This window comes from Ursus americanus, chromosome 14 (genome assembly GCF_024610735.1).
Source record: "Ursus americanus isolate L20-20 chromosome 14, mUrsAme1.1.p, whole genome shotgun sequence".
Classification (NCBI taxonomy): domain Eukaryota; kingdom Metazoa; phylum Chordata; class Mammalia; order Carnivora; family Ursidae; genus Ursus; species Ursus americanus.
In genome coordinates, this window is record NC_142140.1 from 71,901,438 (window position 1) to 71,919,790 (window position 18,353).

The 18,353-nt window shown below is 57.7% G+C and overlaps 1 protein-coding gene across 7 annotated transcripts in view; it reads right to left on the bottom strand.

Annotated features, from left to right (window-relative positions):
• MPRIP (myosin phosphatase Rho interacting protein) overlaps positions 1-18,353 on the bottom strand; it is a 148,887-nt gene that overhangs the window by 19,195 nt on the left and 111,339 nt on the right. For 6 of the 7 annotated variants that reach the window (XM_087867705.1, XM_087867706.1, XM_045778160.2 and 3 more), the window contains 5 exons: positions 17,820-17,909; positions 13,763-13,872; positions 10,122-10,686; positions 8,192-8,308; positions 1,758-5,615 (listed from right to left, as the gene is read on the bottom strand). In XM_087867705.1, coding sequence (XP_087723831.1) covers positions 1,758-5,615; positions 8,192-8,308; positions 10,122-10,686; positions 13,763-13,872; positions 17,820-17,909 — 4,740 coding nt within the window. The remainder of the gene's footprint in view (positions 1-1,757; positions 5,616-8,191; positions 8,309-10,121; positions 10,687-13,762; positions 13,873-17,819; positions 17,910-18,353) is intronic. The other variant, XM_045778161.2, reaches the window with a different exon arrangement.

Sequence of the window (18,353 nt, forward strand, 5' to 3'; positions counted from 1 at the left end):
TGACCCGGGCAAAACCCTGCACAAAGTAACAGCTATGAGTCGGAGGCCCTCAAGAGCGCTATTCAGTCGTAACTCCTGCGTCTCAAGAGTGTCAGTGAGAACACCGTGGATGGGCTGGAGGCTCACAGGCACACGACAGAGGGTGCACAGGACGAGCAGCGTCCCAGCCCCCAGAGACAGGCCACCAGAAGCCTGCAACCTGATTTCTTGCTAACTAATGATACGATGTCACCAGTCTGGGCCTTATCGATGCCCAGCTGACTGCCATGGGGGCCGAGAATGCCTCACTGCACAGGGGTTCGCTGGTGGGCAGGGAGCACTTGGCTCCCAGTGAACGCAGGGTGTGTGCGTGCCCAGCTCCCTGCCACACACCCGTGGGGTGCCACGGGGAGGAGCGGAGTGCTCTGCTGAATTACTTCTAAAGGTGGACCTGGCCCATTGCGGTGCTGGGCTCACACGCACGGACCACCCCGGGGGCATCATTTGTGCACTTCTGGGAAAGAGCCCTTGAAGCTTTGTCACGATTCATAACAATTTTCAAAAGGTTCTGACTGACTTGGAAAAAGAACCGTGAGAATGGCCTCTTGGCCGTCTGAGAGCTTGCTGACGACCGCACGTGCTGGGCTTTGGTCGGCGGGCTGCACCGTCCCCCAGAGGCACAGAGCACACTGCTGCTGACTCCCAGCACATTCCTCTCTGGCTTTCAGAGCTCCCGCAACTGCACCGTGGGCTTCCTGCTGGAGCAGCATTAGTGCCCGGGAGCCAGCCCCGCACGGGCTGGCCGAGGCGCCATCGTAGCAGGGGCCCGATTGGGGATGGAGGGCTTTCGAGGAGCCCGGCCAGTTACTGCACGCAGCTCCAAGGGGTGGTGCGAAGTACTGGGGGATCGTGTTGAGAAGCTTAGGGGACGTTCTGGGCAGCCATGCTGCTCGCATGCAGGCAGCCATCTCTAGCTATAAAGGGGCTGGGCGAGAACCTGGGCCGGCCCACACAGCCCAAGGCCCCGAGGAGCCTGGGAATGTGACCTTGACACGAAAGGGCCTGGGTATTCTGCCTAATGAGGCAGAGTGCGAAACGGGGTGGGGGTGCGGGGGACGGGGGACAGGTCATTTCTCACAGGCCCCAGAGAAGGAATACCAGTGACTGAGAGGCCTGTTCAGCAGAAGAGCCCTTCCTCCACAGAGTGCCTATTAAATGCCAGTTCCCCACACGGAGCTGGACAGGAGAGTGACCCTTGACACTGTCTTGCAAATACCCCCATCTTTTGGGAACCCAACTCTGCTCTCTTAGGGCAGTCAGGAGACAGGCCTCTAAGGGAGCCTCTGGCCCGTCTCTCCTGGGTTCTTCTCCTCAGGTTTACATCTGTACTGGCCTGGACTGGGTTCTGTGGGGGTGGAAGAGAGTGCAAGGCTGGGACGGGGACAGCAAAGGCTTCCCCTGCTGAGGGCACTCGGAGGGACCAGGCAGAGAGGTGATGAGGGGGACTGTGCTCCCTCTCTCACGGTGCTCCCGTTCTCCTGTCGCCAGTGTTGAACAGGAGGCTATACCCTCGCCCAGGCCCTGCCGAGACCACAGCCGCCAGCCAGGAGTCGGGGGAGGGACAGAGTGTCAACCTGACTCTGCTTGTACAGTAACTCAGAGCCAGGAACCGGGTCTCAGGTCCACCCTGAGAGCCCTGTGTACCAGACACTGCTCCCCACCAGCTGAGTAACGCCTGCCGCCCCCACTGCCTTGCAAATTAAACGATGCTTCAGAACCTTAAGGTTCTCAAAGTCTTTCTGGTACTTCTCCCGCAGCGTGGCCGCATTGCCCTCCAGGTCCTTGTGCTCCAGCTCCTCCCGCATGATGTCCATCTGGGCCTCTAGCTCCTGGATGCGCTCTCTCAGCCCTGTCATGGAGTCGGCCTCTCCCTCGGCGGCCTGCAGGGCGGCCCGGGGCTGGCTGGCGGGCCAGCCGGAGGGGGGAGCCTGGTGGGGGCCGGGGGCTGGCAGGGCTTCGGGGAGCTGCCGCTGGTGGTGGCGCAGGGCCTCCTGCAGGCGCCGCAGGCTCTGTGAGTAGTGCTCCTGCAACGTCCGCAGCTCCTCCTCGTGGATGGTCCGCAGCTCTTTGATCTTGAGCTGGAACTTGTCCTCCAGGCTCTGCATCTGCTCCACGTGGTGCCGCTCCATGTCCTGCCGGTCTCTGACCGACGCATCCAGCTGGCTCAGGACCCTGCTGTGCTCGGCCTGCAGCGTGTCCCCTGCCCTGTTCAACTGCTCCACCACGCACCTGATCTCTTCCTCGTACCTCCCTTGCAGAGCGAACATGTTCTCACTGTGCTTGCTCTCCACTTCCTCCAGACACCTCTGCTGTCGGTCCAGCTGGGTGACCTTGGCCTTGAGCTCGGCGTTTTCCCTCTCAACGATGGCAATCACTTCCAAGTACTCGTTCTTTTGCTTCCGGAGAAGCTCCTCGTACTCCTCCCTCAGGGCCCCAACTGCTTGCTCGTGCTCCTGACAGGAGGCTCCCCCGCCCTGCCAGGACTCCTTGTAGCCTCGGAGCTCCTTTTCATACTCCAGCCGGATTTTGCAGGCTGCGTAACACACCTGAGCCTGAATAATTGCATCCTGAACTAATAATGAAGAATACTGACCGAGGCCTCCCAGGTAAGTGTTATAGGAGAGACTCTGGGATGCCTGGAGAAGCTTCTGACAATCTCTTACTGACTCCACAGGGGGAAGCGAGGTTAAAGCGGCAGATATCTCCCCTAAGAGGCTGGCCTTATCTTTAAGCTGCAGGGCAAGTTCTTCCTGAATAGCCACAAGGGCCCCAGAGCTCTGGTCGGACGCGCAGAAGAGCTCTCGGGAGTCGGCTGCTTCCTGAGGACTCGGTACTTCTCCTAATGGGCTCAGGTCCCAGGATGCCTGTGTGCCATCTTCAATGCCTGCGGGAAGCTTGAGGGCTTCTGAGACCTGCTGCATCACTCTCTCAAAGTCGGGGGTTCGGTAGGCTCCCAGGATGTCCCCCAGCACGCGCTTGTGCTGCCGCAGGGCCACCTGGGTCCCCCGGAGGGTCTCCTGGATGCTCTGCAACCTCCGCTGGAACGACTCCCTCACCGACTGCAGCGCGAAGCTGAGCTCTGCCCTGACCCACGTGGCGTCGGCCAGCGCAGGGACCAGGGCTGGCGGGATGCTCTGCTGCCTGCCTCCCGAAGCGCCGGCTGCCTCTCCACCCAGCGCTCCCAGGTGCTTACTCAGGGACTCGACCTGGCTCCAGAACTCGCCATCCACCAGCACCTTCTTAGCCCAGGTGTCTGCTGGGGCCCCAGGGCAGAGAGCAGCACTTTCAGGTTCCAGGGGCACCTTTCCCGACTGAGCAATCTCATGGAGAACGCGCGAGATGTCCGATGTTGTGTTTTTTAGAGAGTCTGCTATTTGGTTTATCAATGAGGCTTCCAGGGCTATCTGATCGGAAAGGAGTTTCAGCTGCTCCTGCTCGGTCAGTTGGGGCTGGTGCAGCGGCTGTGGGATCGCCTTCCCGAGCTCCAGGAAACGTGCTTCCTCCGGCTGAGCCCGGGCCACGCTGTCGGCAGGAGCTGGCCAGTGGTGCAGGGCCTGGATGGTGCTGACTAGTGCGCCCTCCACGCTAGCCGGGGCGCCTGCTCCTGCGTCCTGCGCCTCCTCCTGGCCGGCCGCCGGCAGGGATCGCAGCTGCTCTCGGCAGTTTTCCAAGCACGCCAGAGCCTGACTATTTTTCACCTGGAAGTCGCCGAGCTCCCCGACGTGATTTTCGACCATCTTCGCCCGCACCTGTCTTTCCTGCTCCAGCTGGGAGGCCAGCGCTCCCACCTGGAGCAGGCTGGCACGGAGCTGCTCTCGGAGTCGCGCCTCGGTGCCAGCCCACTGCTGGTGCAACGCGAGCAGGGCCTCCTGGCTCTGGCCCTGCTGGCTCTCCAGCTTCACCGTCACGTCTTTGAGCTTCTCCTCCGTGATGTAGAGCTTCGTCTCCAGGGAGTGTATGATGGAGAGATAGGTGTCGGAGTCACTGGTTGCAGGGAGAGAGCTGGGGGTGGCCTCTGACGACATGCTCTCCTCTGAGGGCGACCTGTCCTGGCTGGTGTCGGAGGATGTGCTGCTGGTCCAGGTCTTCTCGGACCCGTCGGGGTGCGTGTATTTTTGGCACTGAATCGTGGAGAACCGGATTCTTTGCCTTTTGATACCAGGTACTCCCTGGTCAGGTTTTGCGGTGCTCTGAGGGTGCCCCTCCCTGTCTGGCACCTCCGACTTGAGAGCGCCCACACTCTCTTCTCTCTTGGGGCTGCTGTCGCCATGCTCTTCCCCCAGGGCCGCCCCCGGCTCCTCATCCTCGAGCCTGGAATGTGGGAAGGCCGGGGGTGTGCCGGGAGCCTGCAGCTGCGGGCCTGACAGCACGGTGCCGTCGTCCACCTCTTCTGGGCAGCTCCGTGTCACCTCCGCGTCCTCGGAAGACTCCTTTACAAATTTCCTTAAGATCTCTTCCTTCGCCTGGAGCTTCATTTCTGTTTCCTCTAAGCTGCTCCCCAAGGCAACCATTTTAACCAAAGCCTCATTGAGGTCCTGATCTTTCCTTTCCAGAACTTTCTCGTGCGTCTCCTTGATGTGCTTCAGCTCGTCCTCCTTTTCCTTCAGCAGCGTGTGCATGCTCTGGAGCTGGCTGGCCACCCTCCTGTAGGAGTGCTCCAGGCTCTGGTAGTCGGCCTCCCTTCCCCTCAGCTTCTCCTGAAGCTCAGCGACATCCCCGTCGGACAGGGCGACACGATCCATCAGCTCCTGGAACCGCTGCCTGATCAGGTCCCGCTCGTCTCTGAGGCTCTGGACGTGCTCGGCCAGCTTCTGGATGCTGGCCTCCCTCATTTCCAGCTGCTCCTCCAGCTGGTGCACGACCTCGCTGCCCTCGAACTTGGCGCTCAGCTTCTCCTTCTGGAGGACCTCCAGCTGCTGCTCGTGGTCCTGCAGCTGGTCCTCATAGGCGCTGGCCTTGTCCTCCACCTCCTTCAGGTTCTGCAGCAGCACCTGCTTCTCCTTCTCGCAGCTCTCCAGCAGCAGCTCGTAGTTCCGCTGCAGCTTCTCCTCCATCAGCCGCTGGGCCTGCTCGCTGGCGCCAAGCTGCTGGCTGAGGTCGGCAATGCGCTCCTGCAGCCTCTGCACCTCCTTCTGCCGGTCCCGCTGGAGCGCCTGCTGCGTCTCCAGGTCCCGCAGCTCCTGCGTCTTCTCCAGCAGCAGGGCCTCGGCGCTCTTGAGCTTCTGCTCGCTGGCCTGCAGCTGACCGCTCAGCGCGGCCTCGCTGTGCTGCCACTCCTCCAGCTGCTCACGGACCTTGTCCTTCTCCAGCTTCAGGTCACTCTTGAGCTTGGCCAGCGCCTGCTCCTTGATGGCGAGCTCGGCAGCGGCATTGCTGAGCCTCGCCTGGAGGCTCCGGATCTCGGCCTCGTGGTGCCGGATCGCATCCTTGGCCTCCCCGTAGCTGCGCTTCAGGGACTGGATCTGCTGCGTGACCAGCTCCTGGCGCTGGCACTGGGCCTCCAGCTCGCTTTGCAGATCCTGGTTGACTCTATGGAGCCTCTGCCAGGCACCGGATGGGGAGGTGGCCACTTCAGTCTTAAAAAAACCGATTAAATACTGGTTAGTACCACTCGGGCCTCCCAGTTCTGAGTGTCACACCTCTGGCCGGGGTCAACCACAGAAAAGCTCCTTGGTGGGTTTGCCTTTTATCCTTGGCATAATTTTTTTTTTTCAATTAAAAAACAAATCCAACAAATCATCTTAACTTTTTTTTGGCAAGTAGCTGCTCCTAGGTAAACAGAACACATGGACAGTAACATCAAATGGCTCTAGCCAAGCAGCTTCTAGGAGAACTAAACCCAACAGAACTGAATGATGGAGCACACTGATGAGCAAACGGAGACTGAAGGACAGGAGAGCGCTGGGAAGGAGGACAGGGGGAGGAGCAGAGCTTCGGGATCTGTTTGTTTGTTTTGCAAAACAAAAGGTAGACGGCTCTAGGCAACAAACCCTAACAAAGCCGGGACGCGGGGGTGCGGGTGGTGATGCCACTTCCTTCTAGGACGGGGACAGAAGGAAGGGAGGCAACTGCTCGGGATGCCAGGGAGGTGACATCGGAAACATTTTCCTTGGGGAAGTGGAGCCCGTCCTCTACAGTAACAGGAAGAACTAATCTCTACCTGCAAGAAGACAAAACGAAGGGAAAACGGAAACCATGGAGTAAAACATGATAATCAACAAAACAAACAAACCTTCGTGGAATTCAAAATAAGAGAGTGAAGCATGCAAGAAACAAAACACAGATGAAACAAAACTCCCCAAACTAAAAGGCATGCAGAATAGACAGAACTAATTAATGCAGGGGCAAAAACAACATGGACAAGAGTGAGAAGAGCCCAGCCTAGGAAATTTGGCCTGCCTGTGGCTCGCTCTAGCTCCGGTCTGCTGGCAGGGAAGCCACAGATGTGACACTCAGTTATGTTAAAGTTACACTCGACGCTCCACGTCCAAACCATGCAAGCTCCTCCTCCCAGCACCGTTAGTGCAGCGCCCACCCGAACGGCTGGCTCCACCTGACCCTGAACCCCAAAGGCCCCTTGCTCATTCGGAATGACTTGGCTATAAGCATTTTCAAAGCACAAAGGGAGGTTGTTAGACCGAGTGGGAAGGCTTTACGACACTAGCTCTGCCCAGTGCTGCCAGGGGCTTTGGTGCAGGCTCATGCAATCATCCAGCTTAGACACAGAGGCAGGTTCTTAGGTTAGCAATGTGCAAAATCTGCTGCTAGTATCTTTACCACCTGATGTGAAGTGAATTCGTGCAGGTTTAAAAAGATGCTCCCCAAACCGGGAAAGTCGGCACAAAACCACCCAGGAAGCACATGCCCACCATCCCCAGCCCCGGGTGCCCGAGCATCGGACCTGGGCGTGGCCCTACTGTGGCTGAAGGGGCTGGGGAAGATCAGAGCAACGGTCAAAGCTGGGAGAGAAAGAGAAGGCAGAGGGAACACGCAACAAAAAACGGCACGGAGACAGGAGGGAAGGTAAACTCTGCCCAGAGGCTCACGTGCTGCCTGGGATGACTTGGCCCAAGGTGGCCGGGGTGCTGTGGTCTGGAAATGTCGACACAGACACTTATCACAAGGACCCTGGGTCACTGAGAGCTGGAAAGGCCCCTTGAGGCAAAGTTATAAGTCCACACAGGCAAGGAGGCTGAGGTTGCAGGGGACGGCACCGGCTTGCACCAGTCAGTGGCAGGACCTGACTGGAGTGCTGTGTCCTCAGCCTTGGCCGAGAGCTCACGTTCCGCATTCCATCAACCCGCTCTGCATCTCCCCAGTACTGCTCCATCACCACCTCTCCCCAGCAGCATGTCAGCAGGATGGGGCAGGAGTGTGTTGTTTTGTACCCAGAACTCAGATGGGGCCCGGAATGCTATGGGACAATAGGCTCCCGCCGGCGAGACACCAGGACAGCACCCACTGCTTGCTGGCTGGCATGTGGGCATGGAACTCTCTGGTGGAGGGCACGGGTTTGGGTCTCAGCTCAAGACTCAGGCTGCTGCCCTTCTCATTAGGGTCCCCCTTAGGCTGCTGGGAGAGTCGGCTGATGGCCAGGCGGCCACACTTCCCCCGGCAGTTCAGCCCAGGCAGAAAAGAAGAAGAGGGGCCACTAGGCCAGCGCTAATGGTCCCAGGTTGCCCCGTAGGTGTGGTACACACAAGGCCAAGGATGGGCAACCAGTTCTAGCTCTGCCACTACCTTGGTGGTAAGGAGGCACTTGGCTCTGTGACTCAATTTCCTCAATCGGTAAAATGGACCTAATATGGCATTTGTGAAAGCACGTGGACAACATGCAGATGTGCGGTATTTATAATAAAAATATACTGGGTACTCTGAGAGCCAAGAGGAGAGACGAGCAGGATGATTTCATTCAGAAACAAAGAAAAACCCTGAGAGACAGAGGTTTCAGGCAGATTCTCCACAGCGTCCTGCTAGGGTGAAGCTAGAGGACCCCCGAGCCCGCGAGCCCTGACGCTGCAGCAGAGGAGCCCGGGGGGGCGGCACGTGGGACAGGCTGCCCTGCTCAGCCAGGTTTTGCACATTCCTAGCCTGCCTGGGTCCTCACGCTGAAGCCCAAATGAGCGAGGGCTGCACAGCCCCTCAGCCCTACCTGCAGCACGTAGCCCTCCCGGGCGCTCTGTTCCCGGCCCAGAGCCACCCTCAGCTGGTCCTGCAGGAGCCGGTTCTGCTCCAGAAGGTCCGAGGCCTCCTTCTGGCTCTGCTCCAACTGTGGGCAAAGAGACAGACATTTGTAAGCAAAGTGATGGCAAGCAACAGAGGCAGCAGCACGGCACGGGCCCGCCGTGCGTTTCTGGCTCTCACTGGGCTGGAGCACACAGGGACTCCCGGGCTGGCCTTCCACGCAGCCACCTTTCAGTGCACGTGCTGATCTGGACTTTATCTGCAGCATCTGGAACGGAAGGTTCCAGCTCAAGCCGTACGTGACAGCAGCACACTTGTTACCCAGGGCACCTGTGTAATTCCCACGTGCCCGTAAGGATGTGATGAGCAGACCCCACCAGGAAATGGGGGCTTTGTGCCTGTGTCAGAGGAAGCCCACCCTGCTGGGTCCTTCCGGTTTCCTCAGTGTGGTCAAACAGGCCAGTGCCGCCCCGGGGCAGCCCTCGCCCCAGACCCTGCCATAGCTTCCGCCGACACAGGTCCTTTTGACCACTTTTGTATAATGGATTCCATCCAAACTCTGTTTGCAGGAAGGGTTCCACGAGATGTGTAACGTGAGCTGGCTCTTCACATTCTTCTCGCTCTCAGTGGCTGTGAATGAGTCACCCATCCACCCACCCTTCCCGGACCCCTCCCTCAGGCGCCTACTGGGTGCTGGCCTGCGGGGGGCCGCCCCGCCCCGCTGCACGGGGAGAGCACAGCCAGGCTCTCCTGCCGGGGCACCGAGATGCCTGGCTTTCAGACTCTGCTGTCTGTGACAGAGTCATGGTCCAACGTGTGACCTGCAGGCCAGCAGGTCCATTCTGACAGTTGAGAGCGATGTGAGTTTAAACTCTTATCGCACCTGGCCTTTGTTATTATATTAGTATGCATAGAAATGGGACAAAATTAGTGTGCTGGTGTTAACGATAAATGTCAGCCTCATAAATTTAACAGGAAAAAGATAAGCGAGGGCAGGCCAATGTGGCCAGTCTTCCACTTTCATTAGCTACTTCTGTAAAAGAACACACCTGAAACACACTGCTGAGTGCTCCTAAAAGGCCAGTACAATGATGTACTCCTCGTCCAGGAAGCTCACTGTTCAGATTTACAAATCCACTACCAAGGTTCCCAGATTTGATTTCTGGATATGTCACAAATACAGGGACTGGCCACTTATCTCTGCATCCCAGAGGGGCACGCTCCGGTGCCCAGTGAATTACAGGGTATCCTTCAGGCCGGTGGGATGATGGCAATCGTCTGCCCAGCCTGCCAGGCTCACCCCCGTCCCCACCCCAGGGCCTCTGTTTCACATCTCGAATATTCCTCAATGTCCAGAATCCAGCCTCTGCCTCTTGCTGCCTGACCTGCAACCCTCTCACATCCCATCTATGATTACTGGGCTGCTTTAAAAGCCTTGGGGCTTATCCCTGCCTCCAAGCTTTGGCCCCTTTGACCCAGGGCCACCCACCACATATGGAAACCTAACTCTGCTTGTGCCCCTCTCCTGCCTCAAATCTCTAGTTTGTGCCTGTAACAGGGTAGGGCAAAGTCCCCACCTGGGTCCTACATCCGAGCGGCCTAGTCTCTGGCCATCCCTGGCTCTGTATGGCAGTGTCCCCACTGCATGGCAAACACCTTTTCCTTCTAGAAAAACCTGGCACCCCCTCCCTGTGACCCTCTATGACGTGGCGCCCTCCTGTACCTCTCGTACCTGCACCATACTCTAAGAACCTGTCTGTCCGTGTGTCTGTCTCCCTGAGCGGTCTGAACCGCACGTCCCTCAGTTTCACGTGGCTGAACCACTCAGGCCACCACCAGGTACAGTGGGTGCTGGGGACGGCCGCTGCACAGAACCCTGCCACCTGTCCGCCCATTACCTCCTTCTCCAGCAGAGAGGTCAGCTCGTGAGTGGAGAGCCGGTCACTTCCATCCTCGGAGGAGGACAGGTGCAGGGGGGCAATGGGCACCTGCTTTTCTTCCCGGAGAGGAGTGGTCTCCACTTGATGCCACCGCTGCTCGATCTCCACATGGACGTTCTGTGTCTTGAGGTCGGCGGTCACAGGCAGCCCCGGGCTACGGTCAACCTCCATCCGCAGGGCCGTGTCGTCAGCGGCCGGCCCGTCTGTGGCATCGAGCATCCCGAAGCGCTTACGGCGCTCTTCCCGCCGCCGCGCACGCTCCCGCTCCAGCTCGCCGGCCTCAGCCTCGGGGTGGCTGTCAGAAGCTCCCATGGCGCTGGCCCTCTCCTGAGCCAGGGCCTGCTGGATAGGGCGGAACTCGGCCCAGTCAAAGGTCTTAGAGCGGCCCTCCCGCCGCCGCTCCCGAGCCCGGCTCCTCTTCTGCTCGGGGTCTGGCTCTCCACGCTCTGCCTCTGGTTTCTCACTCGGCCTCGGGCAGGTCTCAAAGGAGGAGCTGTTCCGGTTCTTTTCCTCTGGCAGTGAGCTGGGGGCAAGGGGCAGAGAGCCTATCAGGTGCAGCTCCTGGTGACAGCCACCTGCCCTGGTGGGACGGCCAGCTCCACCACATTCTCTTCCTATGCGGCTACAGTTCCCACAGGAGAGGGGAGGAAAGGATACTTTGCCTTTACCTGTGTCCCTTCTGTAGGGGGAACCCAAACCGGTTCTGAGGGGGGACGAGAAAGGAAGAGCCATAGATGGCTCAGAGTTTCCAGTCTCGGACCTCAGAGGAACCCCTGACAGAGGAGATGCTGTTTGAGAGAGTCACGATGGAGTCTCCATCACGCTGCACTGGGCATGGCCACCATCTAAATAAATGAGGTCGTGAGGGGGCCAACCCTGTGGCATGCGTGCACCGGGCCGTGCTGACAGAATGAATGAGACCAGTCACTTTTCCCCAAAGGCTCGAGGGTTTTTTAACAATGGTGAGTACCCCAATCAGGTCTGCATTTCAAGAAAACCACTCTGGTGGCTGGTGTGACAGATGGATCACAGAATGAAAGGCCTGAGACCACTGTGCCCTGTGTGAGAGATGGCCCAGGTGGCACCCGTGTGCCCGCACCACACAGTGGCCCGCCCTGTGCAGGTGAGTAGGGAGTGGATTCAAGGGCATCTCCACTTGCCCTGTATGGAGTCCATGCCTTTGTCCAATTTGCCCCAAAGCAAAGATTGCTAAAGAGGATGCCCCCAAGCAAGGGTGAGGTGGGAGCATCAGTTGTGGTGGTTTGAGGCCCCTGGCCTAAGCAGAGTGGCCTCTGGTCCTGCCCAAGCCGGCAGAACATAGTTGGAAGCCACCCAGGGTCTCGAGGGCCAGCCAGGGCCATGCTGTGGGGTGGGGAGAGGGTGGGCTGGGGCACCTGTTTTTAAATTTTTTTTAAAAATAGGCTCCATGCCTAGCATGGAGCCTACCGTGGGGCTTGAACTCACAACCCTGAGATTAAGACCTCAGCTGAATCAAGAGCCGGTTGCTTAACCAGCTGAGCCACCCAGGAGCCCCGGGGAGCGTCAGTCTTTAAATGGGAGTCAAAGAGAAGGGAGCCTGGGAAAGAGGCACCCGAGGGAAAGAAAACATGGTCATCATCATGCTCCGGGCCATCTGTCTAGGGCTTCAGGGCGGTGGGACCTGCAAGTTGCCAATTTAAGAGCACACGTGCATCTGAATAAAAGTTCTCCAGAAGAGACCTTCCAGTGCCACTGAACTGAGAGCTGACCCAGGCTGACAGCCGTGTAGGGCGTTGCGACCACACGAAGAGCTGGCAGCAGCCTCCACGGCTCCGCGAGAGGAAGCCTGTCCGGCCCCCAGGCAGGAAGCCCCTGCAACTCCCCACCACAGATGCAAGGGGACTACGGTGATCACCCAAAGCTGCCCTTGTATTTGTTTCTAATACGTTCTTGGGACTTGGTCCTGTAACCACTAAAAAAACCTTTTCCCTCAAACTATAAAAGCCCACATAAGACAAGCAGAAAGGCAGAAGACAAACGGGGAGCGTGAGGATCCCCTCAGTTTGAGATACACTAATTCTGAAGTAAATTCTAATCAGGAAAACAATCACTAAGTCAACCTTCCCACACAAACGGAAGACCTGGTCCCTTGCGCCTATGTCCCCATACGGACCCAAAGTCTGAGTGTGGCAGGGAACCGCCAATGTCAGCCTGGGACATATGTGCATGTGCATATGCTCACGTGTGTCCTCCACACCTGTTCTGAGGCCGACGCCATGTGCCTGCCCTGCGACACCCCCATCCCAAAGCTGACTTCCTCCAGCTGGGCCCCTCAATCCCTGCGCGGAGACAGGCCCTCCTGGAACAGCTGGGGCCGGCTGGGACGCGGCAGGCAGGGCAAGGCTGGCGGCCAGGATGGGACCTCAGGCCCTCTCATGTCCACCACCCACGCCACTGTGGCAGCAGCCTTGCCGGAGAACCCCGAGCTGCCTTTCCCGCCCGGCTAGGGGGGCACCCTCAAGGTGCTTAGAGTGTTGGCCTCACAAAGCTTTGGTCTCTGCTCCCGGCTGGGAGAGAGCCGGAGGACAGCCACCGAGGCCACCCCATGAGGACGGAGTGCCCTGTTCATCTCCGCGGGCAGGACGCACTGCACTAACAGGTAAGCTCTCCTAACAGGACACTGGAGAACCTGTCCTGGCCACCAAGGCCTGGTCTTACTGACAGGAACAACCAAACGCTCTCTTCACCTACTAAGTGAAGGCATGAGCAAACAATGCCAATAAACACAGCAGAGCAGACTCTGTTCCCACCTTCTTGGTCAAAGACGTGCAGCGGCACGAGGAAGCAGGCAAGCCCTTGACAAAGAGTTGGCACGGCCACAGCTGCCCCAGGCCGCCGAGGGGCACACGGCGGGCCCTGGGGCGCCACCCCAGCTGTGACCAACAACTCAATCGCTTGAAGAATCATGCCAAGTACATGATCTGAAAAGTGTAAACGGAGGTTCTCAGAACAGGCAGAGACTCTGAAGCCTTCAGCAGAGAACGACAGAGCTCTGGGCATCGTGGAACCAGCCCCACGCATCAGAATCTTCTCTTAAACTGGAAAGAGCAGGTTTCTAACCTTCAGGGCGGGAGGAAGAAGACGTCATGAGGTATACGAACCACAGAGGCTCAACACGAGGGAAGAACAAGATTTCCAACCCAGTGCTAGCACTGAGTCTCAAAGAAGTTTTTCCTGGTTGCACAGAAATCGAACAGACGGAGGCGTGGAGCAAAAAGAGCAAGAAAAAGAAATGTTCTGGCAGCCTGTGAAGGTGGCGTCCAGGGCTGCCGTTACCCCGCCGCCAGAGAGGCAGTGCCTGGGCCAGAGGGGCTCCTCCCACTAAGTTCAGTTCCGACAGGGGCACAAACACTCCTCCGCTGGCCAGGCTTACAGGAGGAAAAGGTCGCCAGGGGCAGAAAAACCAGGAAGCCGAAAGGAGACTGAGCAGGGCCAGGCGAGGTGGGACAGAAGAGGGAAGGAAGAAGGCGGTGCTGGGACACAGGAAGCACAGACCCACAAAGAAGTGAGGCACTGGCCGGCAGGGAAGGTGGCTCCCTCAGGCACCCCGGCTGTCTTACCTCGTCACGTCCGGGGCAGAGGTCGGGTGGACGTGCTTCATGATGGTCTGGATCCAATTCCGCCGGATTCCAGATGTCATAGCAGAGAGAGTGAATTCGCCCTCCTTCGTCTACACAGAAGACAAGCTGTCATCAGGGACTGTCACCTCCCCACCCCCAAAGGACATCCTGTAGGGAGAACTGCAGCCAGGTAGGGGGCTGTCCTAGGAGCAGCGAGTGTGCCCCCCTCGAAGAAGAGCCTGAGAGCAAAGGGAAGAGCAAATCTGCTTTCATGGCTGACTCTGCCTACAACGTCCCTGGCCCCCGGATGGCTCGCCCTGCTCTTTCAGGGGCTCACAGACTCGGGGGAAGGAGAGAGCACAACCTGACAACAAAGCTGGTACGTGGGAAGCAGTGGGAAGGGGCCCCCCAGGCTGGGGACAGCACAGTCCCAGCCCCAGCAGCACGCAGCCACGCACAGCAGGTGCACAGGGTGATGGGAAGGAGAGTGGCAGGCATTGGACTTGGCGGGCGGGCTGAGCCCGATGGGGGCCACATCTGTCGGGCTGAGAAGAGGCGGGGAGACCTGCTGGGCCGCCGCCAGGGCAGTCGTAGTTAGAGTTCACATGGTGACAGAGAAGAGGGAGGTTCTGGGGAGGTAAAGGAGATGGTATGCAGTTCCTGACAGGATATGGGAGTGCAAGGGGGCTCTTCTAGGACAATCCCTGGACTGCCCGCCCCCGACCTGGGTGACCTGGTGGGATAGGAGTCAAGATGGAGGAGTACGCCGGTCATGGCTGAGGGAGAGCAGCTGCACTATGTGGGGACAGAAGGTGGGCAGGAGGGGAGGGGAGCCAGACAGGGGCTGAGAGCAGGCAGCAGGGCCAGCGAGCAGAGAGGCCTCTGGGACACAACCTTTGTGTCGCTGAGCCATACTGCCAGGCAGCACCCAAGATGGGGAGGGGCAGGAAATGCAGGTGGCGGTCTCCTGGAGGCCATCACCCTGCTTTTGCACCACGGGCTCCCGTGTCACAGAAGCGAGGGTATCGATACTGTTCTTTAGGCTGCTCAGGCTACTGACCAATGGGCCTGTGAGACACGTCAGCTACTCAGCTGATGGGAAGATGAAATCCCCAAGATGGTTTTGGGATGGACAATGGCACAGCCAGGGGCCAAAATATAAAGAGAGCATGTGCTGGCCCAGCACGCTGCAAAGCGCAGCTCGGACCTGACTTCATCCTCCACCTCAGGCCCCCACCGGCACCCCTAATCGAGAAGGGCCCCGGCCCACGACCCAGCTCATCTCCCCTTCATCGCTTTCCTCTCCGTGCAAGCCAAGGGCAGGGCTGCTGCCTCAGGGCTCTCGGAAGCACCCGTCCCTTATGCCCTGGCCCTTCCCCTGCCCCCGGGGCCAGCTCCCCCGCATCCCTGGCTCCTCTGCTCCCTCCTCCAGCGCAGGTATTTCTGTAGTCTGACCTCGGCAATCTGTACATTGTCTCCCATGAGCTCATCTCTCACCTGCAGAGAGCTCTTTCCCAAGCAGGTCCACGCTTGCGGCTGCCTAATGTTCTCAGGGACGCCTCAAACACAGGCCAGAACTCCAGAGGCTCCCCTGCTGCGAAGCCACCTCTGTCACTGGCTACAGCACAAGGCTCACCCTGCTCTGGGGTGGGAGACCTCACGCTTGCTCTGTCACCTGGCCAGGGCCACACCCAGCTGCCCTTCCACCACGGCTTCTCACCACTTGCTTTGCCTCTCACCACTTGGCCTGCTGCCTGACCTTCCCCTCCATTCTAAGTGAGCTGTGTGTCTTGCCGGATGGGTCTTCCTAAGGCACAACCGCCTTGTGACTTCTAACACATTCCAGGGCTTCCCCCGACCTCCACACAAGACCGACTTCTGCCCTGGCACGCAGGGCTCCTGCAGCGCCCCCCTCACCTGGCTTCCGCACTCAGCTACCTTGAAGGTGCCACTGGGTCTGGAGGCCAGGCAAGAAGACGACAAACTCGGCCCTCCAGCCTTGCCTTGCAAGACCCTAAAGCTCCTTAGTGGTCCAGGCCGAGCCCCTCCTGGGACCCACTCTCCCGCACTAAAAGCAATCTCTCCTGGCTTAGAACTCTGAGGCCATGGGACTCACGGAAAAGCACCCGCACTGGAGCTAAGGTCATGCTGCCCCACCCAGGGTAAGGTGAAGAGGGGTCTGACTGACAGCTGAGCTCAGCCAGGGAACACAGGTGACTCAGAAATGACCTCGTCGGTGACAGGGAGAGCAGGTGAGTTCTCAGAGAGACAGACTGGCACCTAGACAGTTCAGGCCACGGCCTCATCACACAGAAGCAGCCCTAGAACAGTGAAGCTGTGACAAGCCCAGTAATGAGTGCTGACTTAATGACATTTCTTACCCCCAGGATGCCCTAGCCAGAGAGACCTGCTCTTTAAAATGGAGAGGTAGGGGTGAAGGTGGGGGGTCGGCATGGGCCCGGAAAGCCAGAATGCACCACTGTCTCCAGTGCTGACACGCTGGCTCACCAAGCATGGCTATCCCTCCTGCAGGGACAAGAAGAAGAGCGTCACAGCAGGGCAGCACAGACCACCAAGACCCACCAGCTCATGCCCTGGCCCTGAAGCCAAGCCGTCAGTGTAACCTCCAACTAGGCCTTGGTGTCCACACGGTTGCCCTGCGTGGAGGCAGTGGCATGACCAGTAGCCCGGTGGGCAGCCGCCTGGATTTTTCCTTGTAATAAACTCACCGGCCTTTGGGTCTGAACCTTGGTCTCCTCTGGGTTTGGTTAATAGAAGTTAGTCCCAAGGTGTCTGATCTACTCGGAGTCCAGAATTACAACTGAGTTGGTGGGCCCGCAGACGTGAAGGAAACACCCTGCTAAAGGCAACCCAACTGGAGTTCTAGCTCCCAGTGGGAAACCGAGTCCCAGGTGGCAGCTCTGTCCGGCTGCTCGTTAGCACACATTCCCAGGGCTCTCGCGAGGGAAGAATTAGCTCTGCCCAAAGAGAGGTCTGGCCTTTGTCCCAGTTCCTGGGAAGTAACCTGTGAATCCTTGTCATTCAGGGCGGGGCCTGGCCACTCCAGAAAGACCGGCCATGAAGTGAGAGGGCTGGGATTTGTGACACGTGAAATCAGCCAAGCTCTGAGGAGAAGGCGGGAAACTACATTCGATTACATGGACAGTAACTCAAGCTTCAGTGAAAGCTCTGCACCGACTCGGGTGAGCCTCCTGGGCTGGAAGCTCCGGGTACTACCACACATCACCCAAGATGGAAGGCATCCCCAAGGACTCGGAATGTCTGTGTTCAGGGCCATCCCAGCACAATTCTCCCTGTCTCTTCCTCTGCCTTGTTCTAACTTGCACCCTTCTGCTACAAGGAAACTACAAAGGTTAAGTATAGTGCTTTCCTGTGTTCTGTGAGTCTCTCCGGCCAACTCTGGAGCCTGAGGCGGTTTTGGGCACCCCTTGATCTTGCAGTTGGGGTCAGAGTGAGGGCAGATGCAACAGCTGAGGACTACGCCCTGCCCTTGAGCCATCAGCTTTAATAAACGGCCCAGGAGAACCATTTCATTTCTCCAATCAGATTCTTTTTGAGGGCGGGGGTGGGAGGGGCAATGCCTTGCTGGCCTGAGTCCCTCACAAGATCGTGGGGAAAAAAAAGACTTGTAAGTGGATCCGTAAATTTCCAAATGAAAGAATAAATGAGTGAAAACCCAATATTCAAAGCTTAACTAACACTTCTATTCTTATTTCCCCTATTCCACGTCCTTCCCAAATGCCAGCATTTAAAAAAAAGAAAAAGAAAGGCCCTTCAGTAACACAAAGCTTCTAAACAGTATTGAGAAGAAAGATGCTAATGCCTACTTTTTTGTTCAGATCACAAACTGGGGTTGGGATGAGGTGCTAGGGACAGACGGCAAAGAACGCGTGCAACTAAGCCCGTGGGAGGTCAGGCTTGCCCACAGGCGTCCCCGGACCGGGACATCGGGTTCTTGGAGAAATGTTCCAGCAGCTCAAGCCCGTGTCCCCCACCTCCACACCAAGGCTGTCTCCAAACTCCACCCCAGGCTCACATGTATCTGAAAGCCATAGTTTCTCTGGACTGGATACTCTGTGACATCGTAACACGTAGACAAGTCAATTTCCCCGTCCAAGTCAGCCGCCTGCAGAGAGAAAGTAAAAGTCAACACCTAGACAAGTGAATTTCCATGTTAGCTTTATTTTTAATGGGCATATACACTGACAAGCGAGGATACTGCCCATCCTATGCGACCTGGAAGCATCCACGCCATGTCCCCGTGCGTCCTGCCAAAGATACCCCATGCCAGTGCTTCTCAACCCTGATGCTGGAAGTCTCTTCTACTCTTAAAAACTGAGGTCCCCATTTATGTGACTTTTCTCTATTGACGATACTAGCATATTAGAAACAAACTAGAAAAAAAGTAAACGTATTTGCTCATTTAAGAACACAAAGAAACATTTTATTTTATCATAAAAAATATTTTAAAAAGTCAGCCAGGGATTTTTGTAAATCTTGGTTTAAATGCTTGGCTTCCAAGGACAGCTGGATTCTCACATCTGTTGCTGCATTCATCCTGTTCAATATA